The following is a 17660-nucleotide window of genomic DNA, read 5'->3' as shown; positions in this document are numbered from 1 at the left end:
GGGATTGAACTCGGGTCCTTGCACTTGCAAGGCAGGCCACTGAACCGCTGAGCTAAATCCCCGGCCCTATAAGAAGTATTTAACTTCATACTTGGTTATATCCTAGTTAACACTACTGTGAAGAATTAATATTCACATTCATGCCAGACATGGTGGCACATTCCTGTGATCTCATTACTCAGGAGGCTGAGACAGGAGAATCTCCATGGGTTTAAGGCTAGCCTGAACTATATAGTAAGTTCAGGGCCAGCCTGAAGTACCTTGTCCCAAAAAATAAGCATATTCAGCTCAGCACAGTATTTATTCTCCTACTTTTATGAGAATTTACATATGAATCCACATAATTATTTTTCTCACTTACCAATACTACATCATTAATGAAAACTGAATAAAGGAAATTAAAAATAAGTGATATATACTTTTTTCCATCCGCTCCTTTTATTCTTTAGGTTACATATAAAATAGTAAGAGAAAATGTTATAAATAAAAATAAATCTTATTTACAATTAAAATTCCAAAGCTAGCAAACTACAATTGTCCCTTCTTTAGCTAATAAACTAATTACTCTTATAAGACAACTTGCTAATTATTCTTACACATATTACCCTTGGCTTAATTTTTAATCTATAACAAGCAGAAAACTTTGATCAGACCAGAACAAAGCATTTTGTCTACTTCAAAGGCATTATTACATTTATTCAACTTTATAAAGAATCTTCATTTTACAAGTAAAACTTAGAAAATTTAAGACTTGACCCCAGTCCCACAAAAGCAGTAAAGATTCAACTCTATCCTCTAAAAACAAACAAACAAACAAACAAAAATATCAACTCTATTCTCTGACTCCAGTGCTTGCACATAACATTAGATAAATGCATAAAATGGCAAATCAGGGCTAATACTGTAGCTCAGCTTTACAGTGTGTGCTTCGTACATGCAGAGTTCTTGGGTCAATCCCCAGTATATGCACAAGCACACACATGCATGCACACACATACACACAAGACACACACTGAGTTTAAAGCTACTAAAAATACCAAAGCTACTAAAATACCAAAATTCTTATAAAGGTACAAAAGAAATTTTTTTCCTAAAAGAATTTTGATTTTTTTTTTCTAATTTCAATAAAAAAGGTAAGTCTAAATGACCAAATATTAACAACGAAAAAGAGCTTTTTGACATAGAGCAAGATATTTGTTCTTTCAGTGGATAAAAATGTTTGATTTGAACATACTGCAAAAACAAGAATTGGAACTAAGTTTTACCTTGTAGGAACAGGGACCTCAGTCAACCCTGAGAGGAGGACGGCAGGAGCCAGTCTAACGAATGCAATTATAGGCCTTTCCAAAAAGTCTACTTCTCCCACCAGAACATTGGATGCCTCGGCTCCCGTGGGAATTTTCCTCATGAAATTCATGTCAACCTATTAAATAAGTAATAATTACAAATCAAGTTTTCACAGTACTTACTAGTTACAGGGAAACAGGAAAGAAGAATGCTTTTAAACACTATTTGCTAATCAAAACCTGATCTAAACAAATTTATGAATGCCAAAATTTCCACACATATAAAGAATAAAATACACAAATACAAAGAAGCAAACAAAATATTTATCAGTACTACTGTTGTAACTGTCATAATCTTTGCTATTTCAGAGATTTAAACTATCAGACATAAAACTTGGGAAATTTTTTAATGAATATAGCATTTGTCGTTAAAAACTACTAAGGACATATAGTTCACAAACTAACAAGGATTCATGAAATTATACACAGTGATAAAACATATTCATTATTTCCTACGGGTTAATTTTAGAAATGAATGAGTCCCTTTATATTTTATATGCTTGTAGGTCTCCCTTTAAAACAATTCTAACATTCCCTAGTATTTTCATTAAGAAGAAAATTGTTATTTACAACTAGAATCTATAGCCTTTACTAGTTCAGATACATGATAATGCCATAATAAATAAAATTTAGTTGCCTGTGTATAATTGCAAGGAAAAGACTACAAACATGGTATTAAGTCATGTCAACTTCTTTATTTATACACAGTTCCATACAAGTCACTAAACAACCACTGACAGGGCTAGCTATTAAAAAGAAAACCAGCACTTACAGCGGGCCTCTTGAGTCCCACACCCAGTGTGCCACAACTACAGTGCCAGGAGGCAGACTCCTGCCCAACAGGAGACAAGGAGGTGTACACAAGGATAGGCCAAGTAAAAAAAAAGTACAACTGTGACAGAGGAACAAAAATAAATGGCAACTGCCATGTCTAGAGGCAATCTATAATGGAAATTACATTGACTTATACATTTAATAAGAATAAATCACAACTTAATTATGAACACTCTCTAATTATCTGAAATAATAGTGTGCTAGTAAAAGTAGTATCAGGAGAATTAAAACCGTAATAGTCTTTCCATCTAGCCAAAGTCCTTACTGCAACACCTGCTATAATTTTAAGGTGTGAGGCTCAGCAAAACTATAATATAAGTCATTTAAATTATTTTATGTAAAATGTGACTTAGAAGCTTCACGTGACAGAATAAAAGGCCTAAAAAGAAAGGAAAACCTTGCTTGACATATCATATTTAATAAAAAGCCTTACATTGGATGCAAAATTATTTAGGTATCCTGTAGCAAATTAATAGAAAAAATTACAATAGCTACATACAATCGTTTGTAAGTACTCATAATGTACATTTTTAATTCCTTTATAATTTAAGCTCAGTTTTTGTCCTGTTTTGAAATAAGTTCTTTTTCCTATTTCAATTATTCATCAAACAAATAAAAAAATTATAGTTGAGAATCTTTAAATCCATGCCTTTATCTACCCATGGGGAAGCACCAATATATTTCTCAGTGACATTCCAGAACGTGCTAATACCACAAGACAGTAATTCTGGGATTACATTACAGCCCAGGGAAGAGCTGTAAATATCATTCCCAGAATTAACCTTTCTAGTGGTGGTAGCTCCAGAATAAATTATTGCATTTCAAAATATAACAAAATTTCATGATATCTACGGGTAGGTATAGACGAAAATACCATACTATTTATATAGCTTTTTTTCAGCACTGTTAAAACTAGTAAGCATAGTTTTTCAAATTCTTGGAGGTAACCTTTCTCACAATTTCTGACCTTAAATTAACATATCACAAGTATCACATGTAGATATGTAAATAGCAGTCTACTAAAAAATTATTGTAATTGTTATCAATGCCACAAACTACAAGTTAATTTCTCAATAATAGTGATTATGAAATAAAATGAAAACATATAGTTAATGACTAAATTACCTTGCTGAAATCAACAGTACTATTTTCTCTGCTTCCTCCACTTCCATTACCTTTAATTTCTCCACTTTTGCTAATGTCCAAGTTTCCAGGAGCCGACTGTGGAGAGGCTAAGATACCTGTATTTAAGAAAAGATACACGATTCTGAATTAATAAGGAGATAATTCACTCTGTAGCAACTCTGATCACATCCTGAAAGTGACAGATTATAAAAGCGAATGTGCAAAGTTAAACAAAGAAAAAAGTGCCAGGTGTTAGTACCATACTAGCAAAACTAGAAAAATATTTTAAGCAATGATGAAGCCATACATTTTAATACTTAAAATAACTGGAATTTATAAAAACGGTGGCCTTCTGAAAAAATAAAGTGCATAAATATGGAACCACAGAAGATGGAAGAAAAATCTAAGTCTGAATACCACTGCAAATACATCAATTGCACTGAGCTGAGCCATTCCCAACTACACATAGCATGGTTATACCAAGAACTATACAACAGCTATAACTCAGAAGCTAGTTTCTTAAGACTAAAATTTTCTTTTCTTTAGCATTTATATTTGTAATGTCTACTGTCATTATTCCTAAGAAATACAACTTTAAACTACATGTTTTACAATATAAGTGCCAAGATTAAGTTTTATAATTCACAAGGCTGATGTGCAATTAATTCCCTAACCTACGATTCAGACAAACCTATAAAACTAGCTTGTGCTTTATGAGTTGTTTGGATAGTTGTTTTGATAAACTCATGATCAAGCATTAGTATATTTAACTCAAGTGACATTCAACGACATTTTATAGCAATCAGCTGACCCACACGACAACCCACAGTTAACAATACAAATTCTGCAAAAACTTCAAATCTCAAAAAATTTAAAATTTGCCAAACACAGTGATGCATTCCTGTAATTCCAGCCCTGAAAGATGCTGAGGCAGAAGGAACCCAAGTTCCAGCACAGCCTGGGCAACTGAACAAGACCTTGCCTCCAAATAAAAAAAAATAAGGGCCGTGCACATAGCTCAGCACAAAGTCTTTGGGCTCAAGGCCCAGTACCACTAAATGAGTAAATAAAATTCAAGTACATTTCACAGATTTCTATCATTAAATGCATCTTTTTTTCAAAACACAAAAGATTTTTGATATCAAGAATATAAATTAATATTCAAAACACTGAATATCACAGTTACTGAAATACAACAAACTTGGTTTTGTCAAAACTAGTGATCCACAGAAATTCCATTAAAATTTACCTTGTAGTTAAGAGTATATAATCTTTGGGGCCGGGGATTTAGCTCAGTTGTTGTTGCTGCCTGCCTTGCAAGCGCAAGGACCGGAGTTATCTAAAAAAAAAAAAAAAAAAAAAAAAAAAAAAAAAAAAAGAGTATATAATCTTTGAAGTTAATACTAGTTATCAAGATATTAGATACACCTGATGCATTTAAGAGTTTTTAGTTTTGTAGAAGTATAGCTGATGAATACTGAAATTAAGACATTTGGGTTTAAAGTCAATTACAAAGAATTCTTAACCACTTCTCTTAAATACATAAATTCTCACTATGACTTTAAAAATGAGTATAAAAATACCTGTTATTGAGCTCTGTGCTCATTCTCTGAAAAATTAAACAGTTCTGAAGTGAAAACTAAGACATTTTTCATAATGTTTAACATGGAAAAGAAATTAAGACTTCTCTCTGACTTTTGTCCCTTTCTAAAATAACATCCTTTCTTCCTTGTCCAAGGTGAGAGGAGTTTATCAAATTTTTTCAGTAGTTTCCACCTATTTCCCACACAAGATAATCAACAAAAATATAACAAAGGCACTGGTGACAACTATAACTTAGTATTATTTTCAACTGCTTAGCTGTGTCAATCTGTGGATATATAATCAAGAGAATGTGTAATTCTGTACATAGATTTTCAGAATAATCGCAGCCATCAGATTTTGGGGAAAACAATAAAATGAGAAAGTTGTAGAGTAACATTATGGTTGGAAGATATAATATGGAACACAAATATACAGCTAGAAAGCATTATCTGAAGCCACATAGCTAACCTGGTCATCTTAAATCTGTCCCTTTTCAAAATCAGCAAGATGTATGGGCTGGGGATTTAGCTCAGTGGTTCGGTGGCCTGCCTTGCAAGCGCAAAGACCCAAGTTCAATCCCCGGTACCCAAAAAACAACAACAACAACAAAATCAGCAAGATGTGTTTTTTTCTATAAAATGGAGTACTACTCAGCCATAAAGAACGAGAAACTAGAAACATGCATAGCTAAATGGATGCACATAGATTGAGGCTATAATCTGAAGTGAAATAAATAGGACACACAAGTAAATATCGAATAGTTTCTCTGGTGTGAAAAACTAAAAATGTAAATAAGGTTCAAATGCTATAATTGAGAGGATGAAATAGGAAGAAAATAGCTAAAGGGGAAGTGGAAAGGGGAGGGGAAAGGAAGTAAGGGAAATAAAGAAAAAATGTGAAAAAAAATGGAAACAAAGTCTTTGTAAATAGGGAAGGGTGAAGGGGGTGAAGGGAGGGCAGGAGTATGGGAAAAACATAAGAACGAAGATATACCATGTAAAGGTACAAGATCCTAATGATAAATTAACTGTATTGTTTGCTTTAAATGTACCAATAAACTTAATGGAAAAAAATCAGCATAGTGGGTGCATACCACTATGAGTTTCCTACCATTTTCCTCTCTGTGTAGTCCTTCCAAACCTCAGCTAAGTTAAAGCTGTTTTCTTAACTAGTAAAATCAATAAATTCCTAAGACTTAGAGTTAAGTCACCCCATCAAAATGTATTTCATCATTAGCACAGATAACTAAGAATAACTGTATTTCTTTGCTTGAGGAAAAAAATATATAATCAATGAAGGGATTTAAACATTGTATTCTAGTAAACCTATTATTTTATACTTGTATTATTTTTAAATAGCAAGTCTAATTGGAGAAAAGCAAATCAAAGATTTCACTATCTTCTGTCATTAAAATGTTGAAAGTAGTAACAGAGCAAGTGGCTCTAAACCAGGGAAGATCATGGCCCAAACCTATTTGGTTGACTGAACTGGGGAGAGCAAGTCGCAGCTCATACACAGAGACCAGAGATGCTGCTTAGTAGTACTGTCCTCTCAAGCCACGACATGCAGCAAAGCATCATCCAGCCCAAACTGACATCAGTGCCAAGACTAAGAAACAATGAGTTAGAAAAAAGCATACTTACAAACACTAAAAATGAATTCACCTTTTTTACAAACTAGTCTCCAAAGAATACCTAATCTATTTTCTTTTTGAATATGGATATGCACAATGATGACTATGACACTGGCCTCTCCAAGATGACGCTGAAGCCACTTTTCTCTAATACAGTATCAGACTTCAAGGAAATTCTGTTGGCATTTCTAAGTGCTTCAAGCACCAGACATAAACAGGAAATAATGTAGTGGTGCTCCCATGACTTCCTCTGTAATTACCAATCTTCTACAGATGTCCTCTTAAATAATAATCTTTTCCTTGTCTTCAGAAATTCTCTCCCATTTTAATCTTTTCAGAAAAGCTTTTAAATCTTATTGCAAAGAATATGAGAAAAAAATGTTTCTCAATTGCTAATTGCTCCTTTTATAACCTTAACACAGACTAAACAAGGCATTGTGAACCTATATATATATCATTTCCGTTTTAATAAAAAGTATAGTCCCTTATCATTCATAACAAAGAGTCTGATAAAACAAGAAATGTTCAGTGTTACTGAACGATGTGAATCAGATAAAAATAAATGTTTAAAATCACCTTTATTCAAGAAAGAAGAGAAAGGATTCCTTGTTCTTTTTAATAAGGTGAAAGATGTTATTTCTGAGTAATTATTTCTGGGGATTTTTCCCCTCCTTTATGTTTAGTTTCCTCATTATTAAGCTTTAACTTTTGAATGAATTATTAGTAAAATTCACAATAAAACACTACCCTACTGATGTTGTAAGTAGATCTGAGTTCAAATCTCTATTTACAATTTGGTTTTATTATCTCTAAATCATTTTTTCATTTGTAAAATAGTAGTTAATATCAACCTCATCAAACTGCTGTAATAATTAGAAATATTTCCATCTGATAACCTATTACTGTGTCTAAAACAAACTATTAAACAATGGTAGGTATAATTATAACCATATAATTTCCATTCATATTTCTAAAAGTGTATCTTTCTTTGCAACTATAGTTAACTTTAATCAAATGTACTTGGTTTGATTGCATAAAATCAACAGAGAGAAAGAGGTCTTTCACATAGCGGCAAGAATACAAGAATCAGCAGGCACATGACTTAGGCTGTTTCACTTGCTAGCTGTAAGACCCAGGAAAAGTGGACCAACTTCTGAGTTTGAAAATGTGTACCTAACTCACACAAATTGCCATATACACTGAATAGGATAATTTAGTAAATAAGAAGCCACTGAAGTGTTAGACATTATAGGAAGGTTGGAAAAATGTAATAATACTGATGTGAATAAAATCACTAGTTAGGGGCTGGGGATTTAGCTCAGAGGTTCCGCTGTCTGCCTCACAAGCCCAAGGACCAGAGCTCGATCCTCGAACCACTCTCTCAAAAAAAAAAAAAAAAAAAATCACTGGTTAGTACTGGTATGAATCATATTAATGCTTAGTCACTAAAGAATAGTTTTTTTGGGCAGGGGGATCAAACACAGGACCTTGCACTTGTGAGGCAGGTCATGGAACCACAATGAGCTAAATCCCCAGCCCAAACATACTTTATGAAATTTAGATGAAAATAGGTACAGGTATAAATTTTTATATGATTAATGTGTAAGATCCAAAACTATCATAATTTATAACCCTTAAACAAAACAAGCCATAGAAAGTTTTAATTACTAAGAAATCATTTCTCTAATTCACATATGAAAAAAAACACACCCCTAACTGTAGAAACTGTGATCCTTAAAATTTCAAGAAGTTTTACATTAAAGGCATATATGGCATTAAATAAAGGACAACTAAAGTCTATTCAGAAATACTAGTCTTAAAATAATAATGATTCTAGGGAGGTAGATATTAGAGAACCTTAATCTTCACAGAGACAAAATGAGAAAAAGAATGATCTTCTCTTAAAGGATAAAGAATGCTATATTGTTTGGAGAAGAAAAAAAACATCAAATAGATAAATGGCCCATCACTTCATTGTCTTTATATAAGTGTGTTCATTTATTCTACAAGTGAATGCATATCATTTTTTTAAAAAGTGACAAAATATTAATTATAAAAAAATCCCTGTTTTCTGAACTACATTCACAAGCCTCAACCACTAAAATTTTGGTGAAAACCTTGAAAAGGACTTAAGATTGTATGTAGTTTTCTCTCTAGTCTTTTTATAACTTAAACTTTTCATAATTCTAATCTACATTATACTATAAATGAAAAAAAAACATGCAGAAGTCAAAATAAATTATAAGCGTTATCTACATATGCTGCTCAAGTTATGTGCTTAAAGGCATTCCAAGTGCAAGTGATCCAGAGGCACAAAGCACCACACATGGAGGACTGTGAATAGTTGCCTGAAGTTAAGTCAACATCTTCCTCATTCTTCTGCTCCTGGCCTTTGAGAGCTTCTAAGTCTTCCTCAGGCGGATGAATGACTACAGTGGGGATATCATCACTGGCAGGTGAGACCAGTAGCTCTGGGGCCTGAGGCTGCCTCTGCTGGGAACTTCTGGAGGTCAGGCGACTGAGGTTAGGGCTGGAAGGAGGGCTGTTCTGAGGGGTGGGCACTGGGGTCGTGCACCTCGAGCTTGCAGGGGTTCCAGCTCTTGAAGAAGGAAGAATGTGGCTGAGAAGAAGAGATAAAGGCGACTCTCCTCTCAATGAAAGGTTTGAGGCAGAGAGACCTGTTCGCAAAGAGTGGCGGGAGGCTGAAAGGCCTTCCCCTGAGATAAAACAAATAAATAAAAATAATGAAGTTTACTGCAGAAGGCAAACAGAGATACAAAAATCAATAAACACTGTAAACTGCAAGCTTTAAAGGCCCCAAATATCCAGTTCATGCTGTGAGATTTAAATGTCAATCAGATTCTTAAATATTAGAAAGTCACTGAAAAGTGGCTTAAAATGTAATTTGTTCCGTGAACATATAATAAAAGGGAAAAAATGGTAGGGAACAATATTCCATTAGAAATTAGTATGACCAACAGTATGACACTTTTAAAAAGGACAGTCACTACAAAATTACTGCTTAAATAATTAATAAATGGCAGATGAAAAAACAAAAATCAGAAAGAGAACCAAACCAAAACTTACCAGTACTGACAGCTTATATTCAGTATATTTTTCCTACATTGTACCAAATAGCTACAGATAATTATTTCTTACAAGATAAATCCACATTAACAATACCTAAAAATTTCTAACATAAAATTGCTATTAAATATTTACAATGTAAGTTAATAGGACAAGGTGGTACTCTTAAGTGAAGTTTAAAAAAAATAACAAAACAAACTATGGGAACTTTTAATGAAAGGATAGACATTATTGAGCAATCTAAGATATTTAGTAGTAAACATCCTAAGGTTATTTTCTTGCTTCTAATATCACAGATCCACTTAATCGAACACATGCAGTCACTGAATTAACTAGGTAAAAAGCATGTAATCAGCAACAGCTGTAAGGCAGTAAATCTACAATATTTCAAAAGATCATGCATACTTATACTTAAAACATCTAGTATTTCTATTAGTGCAGCATAAAAGAATAATATTCTTTTTTTTTAAGGAGAAATGTAAGAAATGCAACAAGCCCCTATTGCCTAAGTTATCTAAGCTACATGCTCAAGAGATCCCAGAACTATTATACCTACTAACCTTTAATCCATAAACAACCATATTTAGTTAAAACAAGCTACATACAGAAAGTGTTAAATTACAACCACAATACAGAAACATGATAAAATGGCAGCTAAAAGAAAACAGTCATTGTCTTATGATTAAAAGGAATCAAATTACAGTTGCAGAATAATAAGAAACCACTGCATACAAGGAATAAAAATTTAATAAAATCTCTTTGGGTAAAAATTAGATTCAATAAAGCAGAAAATATACAGAAAGGCAAATTGTGCCATATATGGCTTACTTTTAAATTAAACAGGTTCACAGATTTTTTTTTATTCATTCTTAAGGCTCTTTAAATATATCAAGGGATAATTTTAAAGGCATAAAAGTTTTAACGATAAAATGGTCAAATAAAGTATCTCACACTGAGCTACAAATGATTACTGTCAACTTTAGGAGTGTTAAACTCCATCACCTATGGCTGTTTGCTTGTACAACACTTACAAGTCATACTATCCTTTCAGGGAAAGAAATGGAAAGCAGAATGACACTGCCCACTTGCATCATCACTGTAAGATTCATAAGCTTTGGGCCACGGTAGCATCTACAGGTAATAATGAGCCTTGTAAACTACTCTGATCCTTGGCACCTGAGCTCTAGGTTTGCTGTCATCACTGTTCATCTTGAGGGCCAAAATAGAACCCTAGGGTTATATTCCTCCACCTTCAACAGATGAAAGCAGGGCAAACCCTCCCAGTGTGTCAGCCTAAGTCACTGTAGAGAGGGAAATCACTACAAAAACACTGTCTTCTCCAAGAAGAGAACAGAGATGGAGTTTGTGCTCCTGGGTCTCAGCCATTCCCCGTGACCCCACTGAGTTACCCTTAGTGTAACACAGGTCTGTCATAAACTGTAAAAAGATCAGTGAGATAGAAAAACCAATCCAAAACTACTGGCTTATGCCAAGGTATATACAGTATATGCAGGAGACAAAAAGGAAAGAAACAAAACAACTGTAAAAAGATCAGTGAGATAGAAAAACCAATCCAAAACTACTGGCTTATGCCAAGGTATATATAGTATATGCAGGAGACAAAAAGGAAAGAAACAAAACAACAAAAAAAACGAATACAGGTACAATTAAAAAAGTCAAGCCCAAGATTTAGAATTTTTAAAAATTAATCTAAAATTACATCAGAATCCATGCCTGTTTTATCAATTATAAAACAGAAAAAGTAGTTCAGAGTAAAGGAGTACAACAGTTGAAAGTAGAAATTAGTCTGTGCCATTTTAAAAATAAAAGCTTAATTTTTTTCATATAAGTGATTTCATATAATTGTCATATTTTAAAGAAAGTTATTTCAGAAATGACATTTTAAAAGGCACAAATAACTATACAAGATAAAAGAGAACCAAAAAAGATATAAAATAACCTAATTATCTGGAAATATCATCTCTTTCCTCATGTGCTAACTGTAATATATTAGAATGTTGTTAGAATCTAAGAGTTAGCAAATATTGGATGCTGCAACTTATCTCACCATTCCTTTCAAGCAAGAGAGGGTCAGAATGTTTCTTGCCTATATCTGCAAAAGATCGAACAAGGGGAATCCGACTGGTAAATCTTTTCTCATTCTGATGATGATGTCTCTTCAGAAGAGCTTCTCTGACATTCTCTCTTATGGACTCATCTAACTGACCGGAGGCTATCATGTTGTCTAACACCATATCTGTTCAAAGGAAAAAACAGTTATTGTTATTAGACAAAGAAATAACAATAGAGATAAAATTTAAGGGAAATCTCAACATGAGATCTTTAAATAGCTCTAGAAAGTATTATTTGTTCTAATACTGAATACATGCATAAATATGAATATTATCCATATGACAAAAGTGAAAATTACAGAGAAACACTTATTTTACTATAAATACCATTATTTACAAAGAGGCTACTCTTACACATTAATAGCTTTCCCACTTTTAACAGTGCTTTCCTATATAGATGAAATAAATTGTTTGGCTGAATTTTAATGACATTGGCTCTCCAAGATACAAAGCTAATTTACTGGCTCATCTCATATCTTTCCCAAAAACCGTTCTACTAGATAAATACATGGACCTATTCATTCTGTTATTTATTTTTTTTACTGAGTACTTACTATGTATTGAGAATACAACAGTTCTGCCCTTTTTTCCAGAGGTAGAAAAAACAATGAGCAAATACGTAGATAAAATATCACGAATAAGTTCTAGGAAGAGGAATAAATCAGGCTGTGACAGGGTTTTGGGAAATGAAGAGACTGTTGGCAATTTTATACATTATCATGGTAACTGTATTTTTTTTTTTTTTTTTTTTTTTTTGGTACCAGGGATCAAACTCGGGCCCTGGTGCTTGCGAGGCAGGCGCCAGAACCACTGAGCTAAATTCCCAGCCCTGTACTTTTAATTTATAAATTATATGTAAGGATTTTTAAATAGTGATACTAAATTGAGATTGCTTTAAAAAGTCAAATTTTCAAAACTGTAAAATTACTCCAAAAAAAAATTGAAGAGCCAACCTCACAAGTAAATTCTAACAACATAATGATAACAGCTTACTCTCAAGTGGACTCCAGACTATACCATGATTAGTGAAAGTATGTACTACATTGTATTACATGGTAATTGCAAATAAAAAAAAAAAAAAACCCTGTGTCCACATTCAATATTCCTCACATTAACTCAATTTGTTAGTCATTCATACAAGTACCCACTTTGGTAATTTAAACATCTGTAGCACATGGCCAAATCCAACAACCAGGTAAAACTGAAGTATTTCTAGCCTAAGAAATCCCAGTAAGTTTATGGTTCTCTAAACAACTGAACACTACAGACTGTTTTGTTTATCTAAGGGAGCAATTTATAGCAATAGTTTCACTGTCAAACTCATTACCACTTCACTTGATTTGGGTTTTGAGGACTGGTAGTGATCAAACAACTGTATCACAGCTGTCTTTTTCCACTTTCTTCTTACTCATAATTCTCCAAATTGCTCTCCATTTCCACACTATACCTATCACAGATCAGGTCATCATCATTTCTTGCTTAGACTCTTCTAAAAGAGTAACTACAGAACTTGGTCCTAACCTATTCATAATGCAAAGCCACCTTAGAGCTGTGTGTGGTAGTGCACGCCTGAAATCCCAGCTACCTGGGAAGTTGAGGCAGGGGAATCACCAGTTTATGGCCATCCAAAGCCAACTTATAGTCTACTATCAGAATAACCTTCCTGAATAATACCTCAGGATCATACTAGTCCCCAACTTAAAAAGCACCAACACTGTCAAAACAGCTACCAAATACAATTTAATTTCTTATCCCTATAATTCAAGATTAATGATAACCTATCTTTAACTTATTTTCCCAATATGTCTCCTCCATTTGTTCAAGAAATCTGTGTGCTCTTGGGAAAATGACTCATGTCTCTACAACCCTAGACATTTCCTCCTGCCCTGCCTCTTCCTTAGAACATTTTGCCTTGCACTATCTGTTCTTATTACAACTGCTCAAATTCTATGAGTAAGCTGAACAATTAATGTTCTGCGTAAATTTTCCTAGACTTGTTCCAAAAAGAAAAAAAAAAACCAACATAACAAAACTCTTTTCTTTGAAATTCCAGAAAACTATATTTATTCCAGAAAACAAACTATATTTATGGCAATAGTCATTCTCTTGATACTGTACATCCAATTCATTCATCTCTAAACTTGTCCCAGACAAAAAAGTGTTATCTTTATTTGTGACAATTCCTCATTCCCGGCAAATAACAGAAGTTCAATTAATACCTAAGATGTCATTTTATTTTCTTGATATAACATTGGGTTGTAACAACCCATCCCATATCTTTCTACTGTAAATTTGCACTTCAGCATAATAGTAGCCAGCTGTGTATCTTGGTAGCTGCACCTCAAGGATACAAAATGAAAGTATTCCTAGGTCTGCTGCAGTTAGCAGGGCTTTCTAATGGTAACTGCAGGAATGTAAAAGAAGTAAGGAAAGCAGTGGGTGTGGGCTTTACTTTTGTAGAATAACAATGAGAAGATTCGGTTTCTTTCAAAACTGCCTAAGGTTTGATGATCTTCTTACTATTTAAGATATTTGTGGGTAAATGTCAAACAATTCACACACCATCTGAATATATGACTCTTTTTTTTTTCTGACATCTCCTCTATCTTCTGGTTTTTATTGTTATATTTTATACGTTGTTTTATTACAATTTCCTTTTGTTATGTAACTGTAGTTATCAAAGCTTTTAATGCTTGTTCCATTTCAAAATCAATTTTGTATTAATCACAGTCCTTTTAATGTTGTATCTCTAATACTGAGTTACTCTTTTTTCCAGCTTTAAATGAGTTTATTGGTACATTTTAGGGATACAGTACAGTTACATTCATTATTGGGATCTTGTACCTCTACATGACAAGTCTTGGTTCTCATTTTTTCCCCTTGTCCCTGACTCTTGATGAACATCTTGCATCCTATCATGGTCACTGTAGCTTCAGGCAATATATACCAAAAAAACCTTCAAAATATAGCATAAAAATTGATTCCCTTATAGATGTGAGGACTTAATATGCCTTCAATTTAGAAATGTATCCTGGAACCCAGCCATCAGGCCCTTATTTATTAGTAATAAACTGAACAATGTTGTATACACACTTGTTGCTCCCATCTCCCAAACTAATCAAAATCTGACATTGGACAATTGGTTTACCAGTTTCCAATTGATGTTATATTTGCTAACAGAGCACAAGTTGACCAGGAACTGAACACAGGAACAAAGCAGAAATTGCAAATGAAATGATGCAATTTTAAAACAGAGAATTGTACAATACAGTCTTTGGATTTCCAAAAGATATAACATTGGCCTTGACTATGACAAAGAAAAACAAACTGGAACTGCTGGTGTGAACATGCACCATGATGGAACTACTGATAGGGAAGCCAACAAAATGGAAGCTTGAGATGGTAACTTTCTACCAAAAAACCAAAGGCAGGGTAGATGTTGATGAGTTATGCAGCAACTATGATGTCTCTACAAAGTGTTGGTTCATGATTGTGTTTTACTTGATCCTAAATATGTGGCATAGTTTGATAATTTACGAAGAAAATAACAAGTGCAATTCAGGGTTTTAGCTCAGTGGTGCCGCCACCTGCCTCACAAGCACAAGGTCTTGAGTTCGATTGCCAGTACCAAAAAAAAGAAAGAAAATAACAAGTGCAAAATATCTCAGAAATTTTCTTAGAGGACTGGTACTGGAACTCATAAGAGATCATTTACAAGAGAGGAAAAACAAAATGTTGTTGATCAGGGAACTACATAAAAAATTATGGAACACACTGTTGAGCTGACAGGTGAACAGGAAGGCACAGGTTCACAAAGCCCTACTATGACAACAAGAAAACCAAAAAGATGTCAACTATACCCTACAAAAAAGGTCAGGAAAACAAAACATACGTGCTATCAGTGTAAGTGACACTTGTATACAGAACATGTGTGAAGACTGCCTAGGGTGTGACAATTGAAGCAAAGATTATCTCTGTGGTAGACTTTTGTTTCTATTTACACTGTAGTTCACATAGGTTGGTTTTTTTTTTTTTGGTACCGGAGATCGAACTTAGGATCTTGTGCTTGCAAGGCAGGTGCAGTGTCACTGCACTAAATCCATGACCCCATAGGAATTTATCTCTGATGTTATTTTTTAGGTTTGGTAAGCAGGTAAACAGCTGATGTGAAAATGTTGATGTCTATTCTAAGTACTCATTACATATTTGATATTTTATTTTATTTTTATTTTCCTAAGTACACATTGTACAATAGATAAGAAGCTCCTGACACAAAAGAAAGATGAGAGAGGTGACAAAAAAGATCTGCCATACAGGTAATTGAAAGCTAAGCACATGTGCTGTCAGTGCATGAACACATAACTGTCATGTGTGAAGACTGCAATGGATGTGACAATTTAAGTAAAAGTTATTTTTGGTGTAAAGTTCTAGTAGTACTTTCATTCTGGTTCATATAGAAATTTACTTCTGATGTTATCTTTTAGGTTTCATAAGGAAGTACACAGCTGATGTGAAAATACTGATGTCTAAACTGGCAACACATATTAAGAATTTAATAATTTGTATTACTGATATTTCATGTATGTGTTAACTACACATTGTATATAATAATAAGAACTTCATGTCAAAACAGCTAGTGAAATATCTATTATGTCCTACAAAAAGGCCAGGAAAGTAAAACACATATACTGTCATTTTAAGCAACACATATGTATGGGACATGCTGTTGTCTTGTGTGAAGACCATTTTAAGTGTGATAACTGAAGATTTTTTTGGTAGGGTTCTTTTGGTATTTTCATTGTAGTTCATTATCAGAATTTCTATTTTTTTTTTTTTTTTTTTTTTTTTGGTACTGAGGATCAAACTCAGGACCTTGTACTTGAGAGGCAGATGGCTGCACCACTGAGCTAAATCCTCAGCCATTATTGGATTTATTTCTGGTGTTATTTTTTTAGACTTTGTACACCAAAAAACAGTCAATATTGAAAATTTTCATGCTGTTTAATAAACAATAAATATTAAAAATTCTTTGTTTTGGGGGGTATTTTTCTGCTAAGTACTCACTGCTTAAGGTAATAAAACTCATTAAATTAAAATCAATAATTAATCAACAGAAATATTCCAAAGAATAAACTCAGGTATTACATACCCACAACAACGCACCTTTATGACAAAACTCGTTATGCCCCTCAGATTATCTCTAGACAGCATACTTTAAATATAAGAAAATTACCTGCTATTTCATCTAGAGTGCTTGCTCTCATATCCAACATGACTGTTCCATTTAGAATGCAGCTCCTTAGCTCAAAAAGACTGTGCAAAGACAGAGTTGCCACATAAGGTTTACTCCATCGGTCACCACCATCCTCAACATCCTCTTCAAATTTTAGCCATCTGAACAAATAATAAGAAAAATTTGTATAAAAAATATTTCATGTGTTTTTAATATGATAAACATAAATTTGTTATCTTTAAAAGAAACAAAGACAATCACCACCAGCACAGAATTTTCATGACAAGCACATTTTCACAAATAAGGCCAATGGTCTACAGTGGCTATGGTCACACTTAATAGTCTAGCTATCACAACAATAAGTTTACATAAACAAAAGTAGGGATTTTAATATACCACTACCTTCTAATCCTCTTTTAAAATACAAATCTTTACATAAGATTTTAGTATATGTGCCAGGCCTAAAGAGCTTGTAGTTCCTAAGTTCCTAAATTTTCCTCAATTCATTCCAATATAAATTCAGGAACCTGAGACAGGAAGATCTCAAGTTCAAGGTCAGCATAGGCTATACAGCAAATTTAAGGCAGGACTGGATTATACAGTGAGACTGTATCATAGAGGAAAAAGGAAGACTTTGAGTTTTCAATTTTGAATTTCATTTGTATCATTTTAAGGAGTAAAAAAGA

General features: G+C 33.4%; 1 protein-coding gene across 3 annotated transcripts in view; it reads right to left on the bottom strand.

Annotated features, from left to right (window-relative positions):
- The window catches only part of Slc4a7 (solute carrier family 4 member 7), a 71453-nt gene that overhangs the window by 40435 nt on the left and 13358 nt on the right, over positions 1–17660 (bottom strand). Inside the window, exons 5-9 of one of the 3 annotated variants that reach the window (XM_010638283.2) lie at positions 16975–17135; positions 11678–11866; positions 8871–9239; positions 3306–3421; positions 1266–1423 (exon numbers count right to left, since the gene is read on the bottom strand). In XM_010638283.2, coding sequence (XP_010636585.1) covers positions 1266–1423; positions 3306–3421; positions 8871–9239; positions 11678–11866; positions 16975–17135 — 993 coding nt within the window. The remainder of the gene's footprint in view (positions 1–1265; positions 1424–3305; positions 3422–8870; positions 9240–11677; positions 11867–16974; positions 17136–17660) is intronic. The other 2 variants (XM_010638284.2, XM_033757083.1) reach the window with 2 other exon arrangements.

The sequence above is a fragment of the Fukomys damarensis genome, unplaced genomic scaffold (genome assembly GCF_012274545.1).
Source record: "Fukomys damarensis isolate Sample0158 unplaced genomic scaffold, DMR_v1.0_HiC HiC_scaffold_28, whole genome shotgun sequence".
NCBI lineage: Eukaryota > Metazoa > Chordata > Mammalia > Rodentia > Bathyergidae > Fukomys > Fukomys damarensis.
Note: the sequence above shows the minus strand (reverse complement) of the source record. Positions and strands in the feature narration are given on the sequence as shown.